Source organism: Phasianus colchicus, chromosome 5 (assembly GCF_987193195.1).
Source record: "Phasianus colchicus chromosome 5, bPhaCol1.hap1.1, whole genome shotgun sequence".
NCBI classification, from domain to species: Eukaryota; Metazoa; Chordata; class Aves; order Galliformes; family Phasianidae; genus Phasianus; species Phasianus colchicus.
Genome location: NC_143440.1, coordinates 41,933,232 through 41,951,246, shown reverse-complemented (window position 1 = coordinate 41,951,246; position 18,015 = coordinate 41,933,232). Strand labels below are relative to the sequence as shown.

General features: G+C 36.1%; 1 protein-coding gene and 1 long non-coding RNA gene across 3 annotated transcripts in view; one reads left to right on the top strand and one right to left on the bottom strand.

The window, feature by feature from the left end:
• Positions 1 to 18,015, bottom strand: part of TSHR (thyroid stimulating hormone receptor) — a 50,265-nt gene that overhangs the window by 14,381 nt on the left and 17,869 nt on the right. For both annotated transcript variants that reach the window (XM_090141472.1, XM_090141471.1), the window contains exons 3-7: positions 16,477 to 16,551; positions 7,066 to 7,140; positions 6,691 to 6,765; positions 3,736 to 3,813; positions 3,116 to 3,184 (exon numbers count right to left, since the gene is read on the bottom strand). In XM_090141472.1, coding sequence (XP_089997598.1) covers positions 3,116 to 3,184; positions 3,736 to 3,813; positions 6,691 to 6,765; positions 7,066 to 7,140; positions 16,477 to 16,551 — 372 coding nt within the window. The remainder of the gene's footprint in view (positions 1 to 3,115; positions 3,185 to 3,735; positions 3,814 to 6,690; positions 6,766 to 7,065; positions 7,141 to 16,476; positions 16,552 to 18,015) is intronic.
• LOC149917877 (uncharacterized) lies at positions 5,564 to 16,565 on the top strand. The gene is made up of 3 exons (XR_016467016.1): positions 5,564 to 5,694; positions 12,069 to 12,187; positions 16,263 to 16,565. It is a non-coding gene; the product is annotated as an uncharacterized LOC149917877 (long non-coding RNA).

Genomic DNA, 18,015 nt, shown 5'->3' with positions numbered 1-18,015 from the left:
ACACCTGAGGAAAAGCAACTCTTGATTTTAGCTTTAGAAGCTTGCAGAATCATATAATTATAGAATCATTTGGATTGAAAGGGACAATTGAAGATCATTTAGTCCTGCTCCCTGCAGAGAGCAGGGACACCTACAGGTCGATCATATTGCTCAGAGCCCTGTCCAGCCTGACCTCAAATATCTCCAGAGACAGGACATATTCCATCTCTCTGGGCAATCTGTTCCAGCGTTTCGCCATCTCTATTATAAAAACTACTTCTTATATCCACCATTAAATAGGCTCTGGACATGTAATGCATTAGTCTAATTAAATATCCTGTTTGTTTATTAATTGGAAGTTAAAGAAATGGAGAGTCTGCAAAAGATGTGAGCAATGTTAAGGATTCATCATGTGCTTCTACTACACTGTTGTTTATCTCGTCTCTGAGCTTGACCAAGCATTAAAAATTATCCCTGAGAGCGTATACCAAAATAAATATATTCTTTTGGAGTTATTTTTGTAATTAGATTTTGAAGTTGCACACTCACCATTTCAGTAATTTAGCTATGTAAAAGCTCATCTCATGCATTTTGCCATTCACTGGAATTATATTCTTAAGAAACTTCTTTCCTCATCAATTTCCTTACAGAAATAAACACAGTTGCAGGAGCACCACTTCGCAAATTCTACAGAAGTGTCAGGATTTAATGGAGAGATGTTTTTGATGAAGAGATTCAACTTTCAGATGGACACTGTTCAGTAACATGTCCATCAGTTCACCTCTTCATTCACGTTCTTTTACTTCCCTACCATTATAAAACCTGTATGGAGACATCATGGTTTGCTATAAACACAGATTCTTGTTGAATGAGAAGACCTAATAGGTAGCACCATTGCTTAACATGGCAATCATTTATGCACAACTCCACACTTACGTCTGTTTGTTTTCAACCTCCCTGAATTATGTCTTTCAGTACTGCAAGACTGGTTGAAAGGCATACCACATGGTAGAAGGTATTCTCTTGGATTCCCAAAATTTCTTACTATTTGTAGATAACATGAGGAATCTTTGATTCATCAAAAATGAAATTTTCTTTTCTATTGTTATCCTTTTTTTGCTTGTTTTGTTCTTTGAAGTAATCAATCAAAACCCATGAAAATCTTTCCCTTACTGATTTTCTCTTCTTTTCTTTTTGCTCCTAGTTTCAGCTAGTCCAAAGGGCCCTGGATCAGACCCAGAGAAAAACAGGTCCTTTCTTTGCTGTGCATTGCCTGATAAATCAGAGTTCAAATTAAAAGCGTCAGAATAAAGAAAATGAAATATTTACCTTTTGCATAAACTTAATGCTGCTACTAGAAACAACAAATCTCCACCCTTGCACTTAACAGAATTATACTTTATCTTAGCACATGGTAATCAAACTACTTAAGAAAATTAGTTTAGAAATTTCAATATAGTTTATCAAACAGATAATGACTTCACCACTGATGTTCTGCTCCATAGTTTGCCTTGTAAATCTGGAGATGTGCTTTGCTCCAGGTAAATCTTATATGATTTAATTAGGAGAAAACTCTTTGTTGTTATGAACAATTTTTACTTCTGGTAGGCAAAGCCCTGAAGGTAAGCCTGCTTTTATTTTCTATTGATTTATTTAAATAATTTTAACTAGTACATCATAAACAGCCTCTGGAAAAATTCACTTAAACAATATTGATTATAAACTTTTTCTGAAAGAAAATAAGCAGCATTTGCAGAAACTTATATATGTTTTCTCCTTCTCCTACCCAGTCAAATAAAGCAGAATGCCACAGACTCTGAATCATGTAGAACTACACTTCCATTTAATTCTTTAATAATGAGAAAAATTCCAGTGAGGCCAGAAGCAATAGCATTCGCACAGTATGAGAGAAGAAAAAAACAAACTCCTATAGAGTCATATTTAAAATGTGTTTCATCAGTATGAGAGAAGCTGAAGAGCTACACAGTTTTTCAACTGGCAAACAGAAGAGGATTAAGAATTGCATATAAAGCTTGGATTTAGTCGAGATGCCACATTCATTTAGATGTATTTTACTTCTTGTGATTTCCATGGACTTTAGTATCAAACACTGTGTCATCAAGAAAAGATTTCCTTTTTCATACAGAAGTTGAATGACTGAATTCATAAGATCTACTCCAATTCTTTAGGTTTCAAGAAGTCCAGATAAGTGTTAAGGGGGAAAGAGGCAGTTTGCAAAGATTCAGCCCATGTGAAAGATGGTCTTTCAGAATTTTTATACAACTCAAGACCTATTTAAAATAAAGAAGTAGGAAAATTTTCTGCATCCTCATGCCTCTGTGGTTAACTTAAGAGTTCACAATGAAGAAATTTCTTTAACTTGTGAGATGTTTTGATAACCAGACTAAAGCTGAGTAAGCTCTGCCAATGCAAATGGAGCTCCCAAAATCTTTCTAGATTTGTTCCGTGTGAACAGACCATTTTCAGAATGATGTGAAAAGTATATTCAGTTGATAAGTAGTAGTTTTGCAGAAATTACAATAAGAAGGTGAAGAGAAAGCTGAAATAATTGCTTCTTGCTTTGGACAGACACATCTCTCATTTTTAGGTTAAGTGCCTGGTTTCTCCCAGTTGCCTTTTTTTTTGTTTTTTTTTGGTTTTTTTTTCAGGTAAGAGATTTCTGTGAAATGTCGCTGCTATCATTACTAGTGTTACACTTATTAAAATAAACTGCCTTGTAAGATCTCAATTGTCTTTGAAATCTTTTTGACCAAAAGATATTTCATTATAACTTCAGGTCAGAAAGTTAAACAAAATTCACACTAGATTCACCTGCTGTGATTTTATTTCTGAACTATAAATATATGCATATAAAATCAAAGTACTCTGCAAAAGACATCAAAATACCTATATTTTTGTTACTGGCTGAAATTAATATCCTCTCTATGATCCTAAAAAACAATTAGAACAAGATATTTCTTTGAGAACCTCCAGTAGGTAGGGAACATTCATTATAGGTTGGTGTATTTTGCTTTATTTTTCCTTGCATGTGTTGTTGTTTTTGTCATTTTTCTGTGTGTGTTGCTTTTTTGTTTTTGTTTGTGTTTTTTAAACGAAGAAATTATCTGGTACTTACATAGCATCCAGATTTGTCCCATTAAAAGCATGGCCTTGAATGCTGGTAAAACCATTATTGTAGAGTTTGCTGCAAACAGAAATAAATAAATTAGTGTATTTTTGTGTGCTTCAGTAATGAAATACCTATTATCTTATTTATCATTTTTATTTGCAACTGCACGTTTATGAGTGAGTTAATTTCAGTGTCTTGAAGAAGTAACAATTGTAGTGCAAGGTTGAGCAGATGCCACCAGATTTCCTAAATGTAGCCAAATTAAGAATACCATGTGGCAGGTATGCTATCTTTTACTTCTTTTTGCAGTAAATATAGAACTAGACTAAAACATTTTGCCACAACTTTCCTGCTTCCAAGCTAAAACAGGGAAATAAAATTCTGCAAGGTCAAATGAAGGAAATAATAAATTGCAGTATGGGTACCATTTTACAATAATGCCTGTCTGAACTTCTAGAAGTATCATTACTACATATAATGCCTATGATGTTTCTCCATTATAAACTACTGGAGAATAGAACTGAGGTTTTTTTTTGTTTGTTTGTTTGTTTTTTAATGTAGTACCATGTGCTTGAGGGATTAAGGCAAAAAGGATTGCCTTTTTGGCTTAAGCTGGAAGAACTTACAGAGTTAGAGATTCATTACAGAGCCCATGGAAAGCATTTGCAGGCACTGAAGTCATGAAAGGATTGTCTGCAATTTCACTGGAAAAGGAAAAAAAAACATCACGGTCAAATATCTGCCTAACAGAGCTTCTCCAGAACAGTTTTATTATTCATTTTTCTCTGCCTTGATAATAAATAAAAGTGTAGAATAATAGTTTAGTTACACCTACAGCTGTAAGAGGCAAGCTGGGATGATTAAGAATCAAGGATGTTTCAGCATCCAAGAAGTGAGCTTGCAAAGTCAATGGGTTTTACAGTCCTGGTGAGATGTGCCAGCCTGCATGATTTCTGTGGTGAACAGCAAAGACAGATTCATTCTTCCGAAACCCAGATGATTTGCAAAGTGAATCATGCTGCAATGTCAACTGAGTCAGCTCAAATGACTTTAGAGATGAGATCTTGCTGTTTAGCTAGGTAAAATATCAGAGAATACATTATAACAGACAGAAGCATTTTCCCTTATAGAACTGCTTCTAAAGAAAGTGAAATAAAATTTTACAGTTCAGCATGTCACTATAATGGTATGGAACATTTCTTTGTCCAGTTTGTGCCAGCTGTCCAGGTGCCTTCCACTCCCAGCTTCTTGTGCACCCCCAGCCCCTCACTAACAGTGTGAGAAGGTGAAATTTCCTCAGTTCCATGCAAACACTACTCAGCAGTAAACTAAAACTTTGGCGTGCTATCAATATCATTCTCATTCTAAACCCAAAACACAGTACCACACCAGCTAATAAGAAGAAAATTAACTATCTTTGCTGAGACCAGGACAATCATGAGGGTAAATAGTAATATAATATGAAATTAAACTACTTGTGCTAGTGCTCAGCCACATCATGAACTGTTTTCTGATTTTCAATTAGAACATACTGTGTTCCAGTTTGTATATATGGCCTCTTATTCTAACACTAGGCACCACTGAAAAGAAGTTATCTTCATCTTCTTTGCATCTCCAGTTCAGGTACTTATACACATTGATAAGATCCCCCCAGCCTCCTCTTCCCCAGGCTGAACAGTTCCAGCTCTTAGCCTCTCCTTATAGGAGAGGTGTTTCAGTCCTCTAATCATCTTGGTGGCCCTGCGTTTCACTCTTTCCAGTTTGATTAGGAACACCATTTATCAGTATTGAATCAACATCTAGGTCAGACCACCAAGCCTTTGTAAATTACTTTCTAGAAAAAAACATCAAGCTTTTACTTAATCCATCCAACAGTCAAGCCTATTCTGGCTGAATGGTGCTATGATATGCAGACTGCTACCACTAAATAGCCACTGAGATACTTTTACTTTGTGTCAGCCTACAAGTCTTTGTCTTAGCTGCTCTTCTTCCTTAGCTTGATTGCAACCCTGATTTGAGCTTTAATTGTAAGTTAATGTACAGAGACAGATGTAGGCTTTGCTTTTTGGAATGCAAAGAAACACCTGTTGTTGTCATAGCAGTAGTGTTTGTTTCTGAAATAGCTTTAAGGATAGTAAAGGTTGGAGACACAAAACCTCCACATTTGTGTTCCCTTTCTTTGTCTCCAAGCTGTTCTGCAGTTTGTTCCAAGAGAAAAAGGAAAGAAGAAAAAAAGAAAAGAGGGGGTCCTTTAAATCAGCTAAAGTAAACCTTTTTTTTTCAAGTTGTAAAAAAAGAAGAAGGTTTTACTGTAATATAGAAATGCGTCATGTGAGCAAACTCAATTAAATTAGCAAAGCTGCTAATAGGACAATTCTTTCCAGCTGAGGACTGTAGTTAATGAGGGCTTCCCCAGGAAGTCTTGCTTAAAAATAGGTAATTGCTGCTGCTTGGTTTCTTTAATGGGATAGTAGAGTTGTGCATGAAGTGTGACTGCACAAGTAAATTTAGGCAAAGTATATGTTCATATGGAGTTGTGTTGTGATTCTAAAAGGTGGCATCTCAATCAGCTGCTGTGAAATAAGGTGAGTAACAGAAGGGAAATAAGCAGTCCTCTTTCTTAAGAGTGCCTGCTGATAGTGTAGCCAAATAGTAGTTTTCAGGAAAGATATGGTTCTTTGTTTATGGATTTTTAGGTGCAGGGCTTTTCTACATTAGCTTGGTATTGGCAGGCTGTTTTAGTAACAAACAGAAGACTTGTTTTCCTTCACAGTGAGAAGTGACACAAGTACTTAATAAGTGGAGGGAAAGTGCCTGGACAGAGAAAAGAAAGGAGTTCAGAGTACTTATGCTAGTTAGGGGCATGGCTGATGCTGGTGCTATGCCAATCACCATGGGCATGAAAGGCCATCTTGGAGGCTCCTGCAGCTGCTTGTGCTGAACATCCACTAGCAATTCTCTCAGTGTGCTACAGCCATGTATGTTTAGGGGAAAGGTGATGGACTCTGAAGTAACACTGTAATGTTAGGAAAGGGAGAAGTGTGCTTGCTATTATTCTGAAACAAGGCTGTGACATTTAGGACTAATGGAGCCCATAAGCTGAGGGTGGGATTTCACACATGGGATCACTGACCTGCAGGAGCTCCTACCACCACCTTCCAAAGATATCTAGTGCTTTTACACCCTGTCATTAGCAACTCATTAACAACCAACCACCACCGGATGCCTGGTAATAAAATAAGAGTCTAGTAGCACTAAGTTGCAACAATCTAGATTGCAGAAATGCAGGCAGGCTCACAGGATGAAGAGTGGATGTGCTCGACTGTAAAAATTCTGTATTTTGGGATTCAGCTAATTGAAGAGAAATGCAATTATGTGTATGTCTCATCCAGTTCAAATACACAGTGCAGGATGACCTGACATTTTCCAAATTTGATACTAAGAATAACTGAATGACAGTTTGAGGAACAGTATCTTGACATGCTTATTTTCTAATTTTCTCTAAAATAGAAGTCTTCACTATAGGTTTTCTTGGGATCTGAGGATGGCAGTATTCTCTCTGGCTGTAAGTAGATACTTACAGTAAAAAGTTCACATCAGATGAAGAAATTTTAGTGAGGTCAGGAAATACCTTGAGTCCAGTATTGAAAATACCACTAAAATAGAGAAGACGGAGAGAGAGTTACATGTAGTGGATCACAACAAACATTTATGTATTACAGACATTTAATGGATCAGAAGAATAGCAAAGTTAGCAATGAATTTCTAAAATATTTCCTTGCAAATGTAGTCAAAGTCCCAGCCCCTATTCTAGCTGATTTTTTGTCCTTAAAATAAAGCAGTAGGGAAAAACCTTACAACCAGTTCCAAAATGAAATGCAAAAAAAACCACTATTGTGTAAAGAATTTAGAGAGACATCTGAGAGGCCAACTACTTGCAGGTGCCAAATACTTACAGGTATTTCAACAGCGGAAGGTTCTTAAAGGCATCTGGATCTATGTAATCCAAGTTTCTAAGATTTCGAATTTCACTGCAAGGAAAAAAAGAGGGATGAGGGAACGTTACCATAATATGTATTTATTATAACAGAAACCAGCAATGTTAAAATTAAATTTCAGGGAACTACTTTCAGAAAATTTGACGTTTGCTTATAGATCTTCAGACATTTCCCTATGGTTAGGGCTCTTAGAGAACATAGGAATGGCACTTTGTAAGTTTGAGTAGAAAGAAGAAAATTTAATTTAAAAGGAGAAAAATTAAAAACAGTAATAAATTTTGCATAAAGCTACATCAGTGCCACTGTTACTATTGCTGAGTAAATCTACCTGGTAACTTAATTTGAGTGTCTGCATGATTAATAAAAATCAACATAGATTTTAAATTTTTAAAACACATTAAATAAATATGAAGGCAGAATCTTCCCTAGGGAAGTAGGAGTGGGATTTCCATGTGTGAATTTATATATTATTTATATAATTAATATTGCAGCACCCAGAACAGCAACTGGAGTGAAAGGCACCTTTGGAAAGCTAAGGCTGTGCAAAATATAATTTAAGTTGGTCTGGATCACAGATGCTTTTCTTCTCTACCTATCAGAGCCATGTATCCCATGAATGACCAGTCTCAGGACAGCTCTTAGACTCTCAGGACATCTTGTTACTTACGTAGAGAAATTTTACAGAAGACAAGTATGTGTGGCATGGTAGTGCAGTTTCTGTGCGTGATATTCTAGTCTTACATCAGTCCAAAAAGTGGTGCTACTCAGTATAGACACAGTAGAAACTGGTATTTAATTTGCCATGCCCTAACATCAAGTAACTCAAGCACAAAATAAAGCTAGCCAAATATTCTGAGAAATATAAGTGGGAAAAGAAACATCAGATAATTGGTATATCAACATGTGGAAGACTTTAGCCTCTCTCTATATTCTGCTCTACAGAGAGAGTTTCTGCTCATCTTCCAAGCCTTCTGTTCTTACTGCATCTACTTTATGAGGAAACAAGGGTTTACATTCTTCTTGCATGTTGAACTGATATAGTTAATAGTTATGCTACTGCTATTATAATGCTGAGTATTCTTCATGTATGTTAGCTTCTTTAACAGTATCGTTTTTGTTATAAGAAATCTGTGTCAGTCTCTTGCTTCTCTCAAATTACTTTAATAGTTATGTAGCAATCATACTCCCAACAGTGGAATTTTCTCCATAAACTTTGACGTGTTTTTTCCATCACTGCTACATTTAAAAAAAGTGAAGTCAGGAGCTTCATGGCTACATACTCCTTTGTTGTGCACCAAAAATATTGCGGGGAGAGATCAGTATTCAGACTGGAAATGGATAATACACTGTAGTGCCACAGAGTCATCAGGTTTTGCTATTCACAGTACTCTGCATAAATGATTTGGGTGAGAGTATTAAAAGTAAGAATTTGAAATCTGCAGATGGTACTAAAATTAGGAGCACAAAATAATTAAATGAGATTCAGTCCGATTTTATTAAGTAACTAGGCCAAGAGAGAGCAAGTGTTGGTTGACAAAGGGAAATGAAAAATGAGAATAAAAGATTTGGAATTACCAGATGAGACAGTTGGCCCCATAATCAGAGAAAAGCTTAAAGAACTCAAGTAAATTATTACATACAATGAAGAATGGGAAAAGGTTTATGCCCTTGCTATTCCAGTTTCTTGAATTGGTGATGCTGGGATTAGGGAAGAAATATGTTTTAAAATATAATGTATTTATACTTCCATTTCATCCTATACTTCGTATTCAGGAGGTTTCTTGTGGTCCAAAAGGGAGGGAGGAAAAGGCCTATTGTGGCAAGTGCTACATAAATCAGAGCAGGCAACCAGTTGCATAGAAGTCTCTTTTCAAAATTGATGAGAAAGTGGATGAGAGAGGTAAAATTAAAAAAAAAAAAAGGTGATTTGAAAAATTGATTGTTAATCTTAAGAAAAAGCTAGGAGAGAAATCCAGTTTTCTCAACTCCTAGTCCAGGCAAATGTGACTTACTAAATATATGAACTCTCATTTCATATACTATATTGATATTCTATATTCATGGAATCATAGAATCACAAGGTTGGAAAGGACCTAGATGATCATCTAATCCAATCGTACTTCCATTACCATTGCTACCACAAGATACTAAACCATATCTTGTAGCTCTTCATCCAGACACCTCTTGAACATTGCCAGGGATAAAATGAAAAAGATACCAGGGATAAAATGAAAAAGAGACAACTTTAAAGTCAGATCCATCCATGAAACTGTCATCATCACTATCTCAGCACTGGAGAGAATCCTCCCTAAAATCTCAGATTAAAGGATACCTGTAGCTCCATCGTATAGGAACCTATGAAGTGAGCTCAAAAGGAGGAAAGGTATTTTAATAATCACATCAGTTAACAGCACAACGATACACAAGATGGATTTTGATTTATTTCACAATCAGTCATGAGTAGTATATTCAGAGGTGCCAAACTGTTATAAGACAGCGGTCTTCAAATTCTAATCAAAAGACTGTTTTGGCTTAAATATTACTTATAAAGGATTTAAAAAAAAAAAAAAAAGTGCTGAGAGGTGCAGTTGATATGATGGAAGGGTTGCCATACATAGGGACCTGAACAAGCTTGAGAAGGGTACCTAATAATGTTCAATAACATTGAGTGTAAGATGTTGCTCTTGGATTGAGGCAACCTCTGACGTGGACGGAATGGGAGAAGAACTCCTTGAGAGAAGGCCCAAGGAGAAAGACTTGGAGATCCTGGCAGACAAAAAGCTGGATGTGAGCCAGATGTATGTATAAGATGATGTGAGCCATGTGCTCTTGCAGCACAGAAGGTCAACAGTACCCCAGGCTGTATCAAAAGAGGGAGAAGGAGGAGATTATCACTCTCTGTTCTGTTCTTGTAAGGGCCCATTTGGAGTACTGCATCCAGGCCTGGGGCTGCCATTACAGGAAGGATGCAGAGTTGTTGGATTGGGTTCAGAGGAGGGCCATGAAAATGATCAGAGGGCTGGAGCACCCCTCCTACGAAGACAGGCTGAGGGAGCTGGGATCATTCAGCCTTGAAAAGACAAGGCTCTGGGCCTTCCAGTACTTAAAAAGAGCCTATAAATTGGAAGGAAACAAACTTATTACATGGGCAGATAGTGACAGATCCAGGGGATATGGTTTTAAGCTAAAAGAGGGGAGATTTAGACAGGATGTCATGGAGAAATCATTTATTCAGAAGGTAGTGAGACACTGGCATAGTTTTCCGAGAAAAGTGTGGATGTCCCATCTCTGGAGGCATCTAAGGCCAGATTGGGTAATCCCTGAGGAACTCAATCTATTGAGTTGCATCAAATTCAGTAGTTTGCAACCCTGTTCATGACATAGGGGCTGCAACTAGATGGTCTTTGAGGTCCATTTCAACACAAAAAGTTCTATAATTCAATAGATTCATTAGACTGGCTTGCAGGTTTATCAATAAACTGTGCTGAATCAGTGAATTGAAAAAACTGAATCTCACAGATTTAGAAACTTTAGGTGACTTTTGAAATAGAAATTTGGCATGCTATATAAATACAACTTAACCTTAGCATGCTCTGCTTAAATTCTGTACCAGCTGCAATGTAAAAATTTTGACTGCTTCTGGGAACAAAACATTTAAAGGTATAGAAAACTAAGATGTTTTATAGGCAACTTGCTGAAAATTTATGCAGAAAGGTGCTTTGAAAAACCATTTAACTGCACAATCCGAACTAAAATTAGAGATGCTAATAAGAAAGAATGCTGCTGCTACCTACAGCTTCCTACCCTGAAGATAACAATATTACTGGTGGAACACTTACAAAAGTACTCAACATTACTTTACAAAATATTCATCTTCTGTTGTATTTTTATTTTTTGAAGTATGGAAAACCTTTAAAAATTGGCTTATGTATGATGTAAATACAATCAATTTTTAAAATTATATTTCTGTCACTCATACTAGTAACTAAAAATGTTCTAGGTTCACAATCAAAACAAAAATTTTACCGTCTGTGAATTGCACCTGAGTTTTGCTTTTTAAAGAAATTACTTTAAAAACTTTAGAGTGGCAGGAACAGATGTGCAGAGAAAATTACTTAGTGATACACTTAAAATCCTTTGTCAATATTTATAAATAACTATAAATAATACTTTTGTGTTTAGGGACATATGTGAATATTTAGTTCCAAATCAAAATGAATCTTAAAATGAAACTAATAATTACTCAAATATTACTGTGATGAATTAACATAATGAGCCATACATTTGCAAAGTAAACTCTTGAAAGGTCAGTCAGCTACTTCTTACATTATATACATTTAGTAATATTAAAAAAGCAAAAATATTAATGTAAGCAACTTCTAAAATTTGTTTACCAGACATGTCTTTCATACGTGCCTTGCAGTATTGACACATCTCTGAGTTTTGCTTGAGACCAGAACCCGGATATTCTAAATCTGACCAGAATGTCAATGTAATCCCGCTATGTTTCATATGTATGAATAGTAAGGAGATCTAGCTCAGCTATTCGAAAACATTTTAAATCAACTGCTTTCTTTTTCTTGTAATAACTTGTGAGTCTTCCCTGCTTCCTTACATTTACTTTGCTTTGAATTCCATGGCCTCCATCACTTGTCCATGTTTTCCCCTCCCCCTGCAGTCAAGATGCAGTCCCACTAAGAGCAGCTCTCCATGGCTTTCCACCTGTCAAGTTTTGGCACTGCTAACACTAGAAAATTGGTTCAGGCTCTAGCCAGTCTATCCTCTACCTGCAACAATCAGCTTTTAAGATTTTTCTACACAACACTTTTTCCAGTGTCCTAAAATTCACTGCAGCTATATAACACTTCCCTTCATTCAGTTTCCTATTAGGGCCAGCCCTTCCCTCCGCCTCTATGGTTACCCCTCAGACGTTGTCATAAAACCACCTCTCCTTTCTGCAGCCCCATATCCCAAGACCTGGCTCCATGGCTGTCCATGTGCAGAAGTGCCCCTGCACCCACTCTGCACAGAGATGTGGAGTAGTCCCTTCAGCTCTTGAAGTGATGTTGCATATACAAAGGTAAGCCACTTGATCCACAATCTTTGGCTGTATTCCCAAACCCTCAAAGGGCTTCTCACATAGTTGTTCAAGAGGAGAGAGTGTTTGGAGTATGGAGGAGTGGGGAGAAATGAGGGAAAGAGGAGCATGAGCAGAGACACAGAGGGATTGAAAAGAAAGAGTGCATATTCCTTATCTAAGAGTGTTTTTTCTGGGAAATGAAGACCTGCTTACAAAAGCTCCTTAGTCTAATGCCATCAAGTTACAGCTTGCTAGTAAGATTACACAGCAACATAGACTCTTTTGCATTTGCATCTAGAAAATACAGTTTTGTCACTGTATGTGAAAGGCAGTCCTGAATTGTTAAACACAATAAATTTGTCTCACAACCATACTTAGAAACAGTAATGACAAAAACAAGGAGCTAGAATACATCGTAGATCAACTTAACGTAACTGGGGAAAATATCAGCATAAAGTCTTAGCCCTGATTTTAATCTTAGTATAGTTTGAATTTTACCAAGACTTACATTTGAAATGAGATCCAGCTCGTAAAATTGCAGGAGGTGATCTGTACCCTTAGTTTGCAAAATTTGCTCAGCGCAGAAGTTTAGGTTTGTATAGATACAACATATGCTCAGAGGTTTCTCTTAGGGTAACAGGGGACCTAAGAGATGCATACATGCAGAAAGTCAGGATAGAGGCTGTCATGGTTTTATGATTTTTGGTTATCAGTATTCCACATCATAACATCATGTAGTGCACTGGGAATTAAACTGTTAATGCTCCAATTTCGGGCACCTGTCCGGAAGAAAACTACTACACACCCCAGGGGGCTTTGCGGTCAGAGAGGAGATATAACTCCTGGCAAGGTCACCTGATGCACTCTTCTTCTTCATCTGCTCTCCTCCCTGCTGCTCAGCCGGACTGTGCATCTCACCTCAGTGTTATGGTGAGGCCTTTCCACCTTTTGGACACTCTCTCATGATATTTGATTTATTGGCTTCAATTCTAATTATGTTGTATTATAGCATGTTATCCTGTATTCCGATACTATATTTAGTAAATTAGTTTGTTTCTCCTCAGATCATTGCCACTTTTTTAAATTATTTTGAGGTCCCATGTTCCCTTTTCCGGAGGTGCGGATTTTGTGAAATCCCTCTGCCCCACCAGTCACGGAACCGGGCCGAACCAGCCCATAAGCCGTTGACAGAGGCACATAGGAAGAACTGAATGTGGACCAGAAAAAAAAAAACAGAATACTGACGTTCAAAACTGAGGCACACCAGCAGGCTTGGCAGACAGAATGGTGATGAACACAGGATGTCTATTCATATGACATTTGACTCAAGCCAAAGTGATTAGTGCTTTCCTTCCATAAACACTAAATTTTCTTATAAGAAGTTTTGTAGAAAAACAAATCTTTTTGAAATTAAACTGTATGTATAAGCTTAAATTGGGGTAAAAAAGATTATTTACATTAAACTGCACTCTATGAAAACTCCATGAAAAATTGATCCTGTGAAAGCTAAGCTCTGTGAAATGACTTATTTGCAAAACTGTTAGTTACTTCAAACTTCTTTAAAACAATCTATGATAATCTTCATCCGGCAATAATACTTTCAAAATAACTATGTAAGTGGAGAACATTAAACAAATGTACAGCACAACATAACATTTATCCCTGAATGATCTTGTTGTTTGGAAAGTAAATTAAACCCATCAACAAAAAGCATTAACAAATCAGACTATGATTTGTTATGGAAACAATTCAGAAAAACAGTGAAATCTATAAATAGCTTTCTCTTCTAGCTTATATGCAACTGCCTAGTTTTCCAGATGTCTGGGTATCCTCTGATTAAATAATGTGCGTGCCTTACATCCAAACAGATTTTTAAAAGTGTTTGTAGTAGTTTTGAGTGGTAGAGTATTTTGAGTAGTAGAGATGGACTAGCGAATATTTGGGCTTTGCCTATAGCTTTTGTGAGTAAAGAGTTCCAGTGTCTTGTCTTGAGAAGTTGTTCTGATTCTTTCATGGGAAAAACCAAAAAATATATTTTGTCTATTTGTATTTTCTGTGTGGTATTTGCTTGTGAGAAATATGAGGAGTCCTCCATTAAACCGAAATAACCAAAGCAAAAACCTCTCCCCGCCATGCCTTCCTGAAGAGCCTGTGGCATATGTGCAGTAGGAGCAGATGCCGTTGAGCTCCACTGACTCCTAGACAGGCTGCAAAATGGCATGTGCAGGCTGTGGGTTTGACCTGCATGTGATAATGTGGTGGTATCAAGCCATGCTGGTGTTCTCTGGCCTGACTTTTGGAAGAGAGGGAGGAGCTGTGACATAGAAGCATGCAGATTGCATGACACGCCATGACATACCAAGACAACCTAACAGGTCTCTCAAGTGTATGAAGATGATTAGATATGCTTGGAAGGCCTATATGGCAGTTGTGGATACAATGCCTTACAGCAAGCCAGTTGGGTGCTCCACTCTGAAGCATTCTGAAGAATAGCAGGTAGTTTCTAGAAGAGCCTTCATGTGCTATAGGAGGCACTGCCAACACCATAGCTCCATCCACCAGTCCTTTAAAATAGTCACACACTTCAAAATGCATAATTTATAGAAACATAGTTTATATTCAAAAGCTTATGCTACATTACCCCTTAAAGGAGAGCATCTTCATGTTATTAATTAATATCCTGAGGGAGATTTTTCTAGTCCAGTCTTTACTTTGGTCCTAACATAGAAACTGAAGATCATATCTTGGGTCATCTAATTTCATTGCAGAACCTTCTATTGCTTATAAAGGTGAACCACAAGACAACATCCACATGAGTAATATGTGGTGTGTAGTGCCAAATACTTAATTCACTGTTTATAAAATGTGATGCCAGAAAATGTTTCATTAAAAGTTCATTTTTGTTGAACAAGAAATCCTAAAGACACAACAACTGTGAATCAGAAAGGGAAAATATGAGGTAGACAGCCCTGGAAAAAGTACCTACAGAAGGGACTGCATTCAAAGCAAAGATAAATACTATTATTAGAGCAAAGATTTCCAGTGAAGCTATTTCAGCAATAATATAGGAGCATGTTATTGGAATAAAGTAAGTCTCAGGATCCTAGACTTTGCTCCTAGTTTTATTTATCAGGTATTCTTAGGGGAAGCACTTCAATTTTCTGGTACTAGTTGCTCCCAAGATACAACAACAGTAATGATATTATCCCCTTTATTTTTATTAACCTTTTCATTTACAGTGTGTAAAATAAATGGGAAAAAAAGTAAAAATAGAGCAGTATTAAGAGATCATTTAGTTCAATTTCTTTCTCTGAGTAAAGATTAAATAGACCCAGATATTTTTTTATTACACAACCTTAAAGGAGAAAACTTTCCTATGAAGTAAATATAGTGTTTACTTGTGTCAACCATAAGAAAGTTTTCTTAAACTTTACTCTCATCTCATTTTATTATAAGTATTGCTTGGTCAAACAACAATGAAAAATGGATTGCAGTTTCTTCCCTCAAAATACATTTATATACATTTACGATATATCTTCCTCTGTCATGTTTTCTTCTTGAACATGAAAGTCTTTCAGAAGTTTTCTGCGCTCATGGTCTCCCATGGAATCTTCACATACAAAAAAGCTATTCTGAAATATGCTGAACTATAACTCATCTGAACTTATTGATACTGGCATGCTTTCCATGCCCTGATTTGAATCAGTAATGGAAACATGGAAGAGTGCCAGATGCAAGATGGATCCTATGAAACTCTATTCAATTAGTTACCTTCTTATTATACAGGGTAATGCTGAATGACTGTAACTTTCCAAATGCAGCTATTCTACCAATTTGTTTATCTGTCCTAGTACCATTCTAGCTAGATCTTGTTCTGTCAGCCTTCTTATAGTTACTATCACAGGATATATTGCCAAACGCATTAGTACTGTAATTTTGACACCTTCCTGTTGCAGAGGCCCAACCTGATTTGTTCTTAAATCCATATAGTTTTAATATTTTGTTTTATAATATTCTAGGTGCTTACATACAATTGGTTTGATTGACTAGTTCCGTTTTTTTTTTTTTTTTTCAGGAATTGAAGATAAGCTTCTGAGCTACCAGTTTATTTAAACTTGACATTGAATGAGAGTTTGCATGTTACAGAGAAAGGAAATAAGAAGAGTATTTAGCTACAAAATAGAAAAGAACAACAATTCATACATCAACATACATGTTCCTCCACACAATTTCAAATGTATTTTATCACTGCATTCATTTATTTACTTTTATTTAATTACAGTACTTACATGTGAGTGACTTTACTCAAGCTGTTGAAGGAGTGGGCCTCCAGACTCCGAAGTGTTTCATCTATGGAGATATAGCTAAAAACCAGGAAACAGAAAAAGAAATAAGTCACAGACTTTGGCAAACCTTGGCCAGTGCCCAGGAAGCCACTTTTTCTCTTTCCCTTCATCCTGTGCCACCTGCCATGGGAGGCAGCACTGATGGTGTCAGGCAGAGGAACTTTTAACAGATTTAAATTTGCTGTACTACTACTAAATCACAACTGCATAACAATGCTATTAAGCAGCAAATAGAAAGATTTCACATTTCAGAATTCTTTGTCTTTCCTTTTCCCAATTAAAATCCTTTGGTGTTCACCAAGAAGACTTAGTTGTCAAGTGAATTGACAGATTTATGTATATCCAAAAGAAAAAAAGAAAGGAAAGACACAGAGTTGGACTTTGGGTCATCACTGCAAGAACTGTCACAAATTCTTTGTCATAGAGCAAATCATACTTGCTGCTGTTGAGGGAAAAATATATGCTGTGACATGAATTTGGAAAAAAATCTTTAGCCCCAGAGAGAATGTCATAAAGAGAATAAAGAGTAATGTGGCACCAAAGCAAAGCAAAGCAAAAAAAAAAAAAAAAACCAAACCAAACCAAAAAAAAAAAAAAAAAAAACAAAAAAAAAACAACCATACCAAACCAAAAAACCTTAAGAAATACTTACATACGGTTAAACTGAGTAGCACTTATGCTGATAATGAGCTGCTGAATATGAGAAACTAGCCATCACCACTAAGAAGATGATGGTGAAACTAGTCTGTTAAAGGTTTTGAAGTGTAAGGAAAGTTGCAATACAACTAGCAAATGCAAATTTTCAGAGTCACACTGACATTAACTATTTGGGTTACATCACCTAATTATGTCATTCAAAATATCTCTTAGTTTGAAAATTCATCAGTCCTGGAATAACATTTAAATGCCATATTCCTATGCTTGATATACTTTTTCTAATTATATTAAATATATTTCTAATCTATAGATCTTTTAAATTAATAAGTAATTAAAATATTGACAGTATTATCAGTAGTAATAGTAAATAGGAAATACAAATACAGTCTTTTAAACCAGAAGGACTTTGTCATGCAAGAAATTACAAATCAGATTCTTTTTTGTTGTTGTTGAAATTATATAGAAGTTAAATTTCAACTTCTTTCAACGGATATTTTAAAAATAACTAAAATGTTTTAAAAAATTGGAAACAATACTTTGTGATCAGCTTGTGCTCTGACAACCATTATTGATCCAGTGGAATTTATGTCCTGTCTACACTGGAGCAAGGCAGAACTAATTTCAACTTTTCTAACAGGAGATCTACTTTTTATTGGTAATTGAACATGTATTCAGCAGTATTTGAAAAGATATCAGAAAAGTAACTGGTAAAGATTATACAACCAGCAGATTCTCTTTTCTCAGTAATATTATATCCAAAAAGCCATTTGGCTCTTCCAAAATGAGGGAAGAAAATAAAAGAATATAATAAAGAAAGTATTTCCA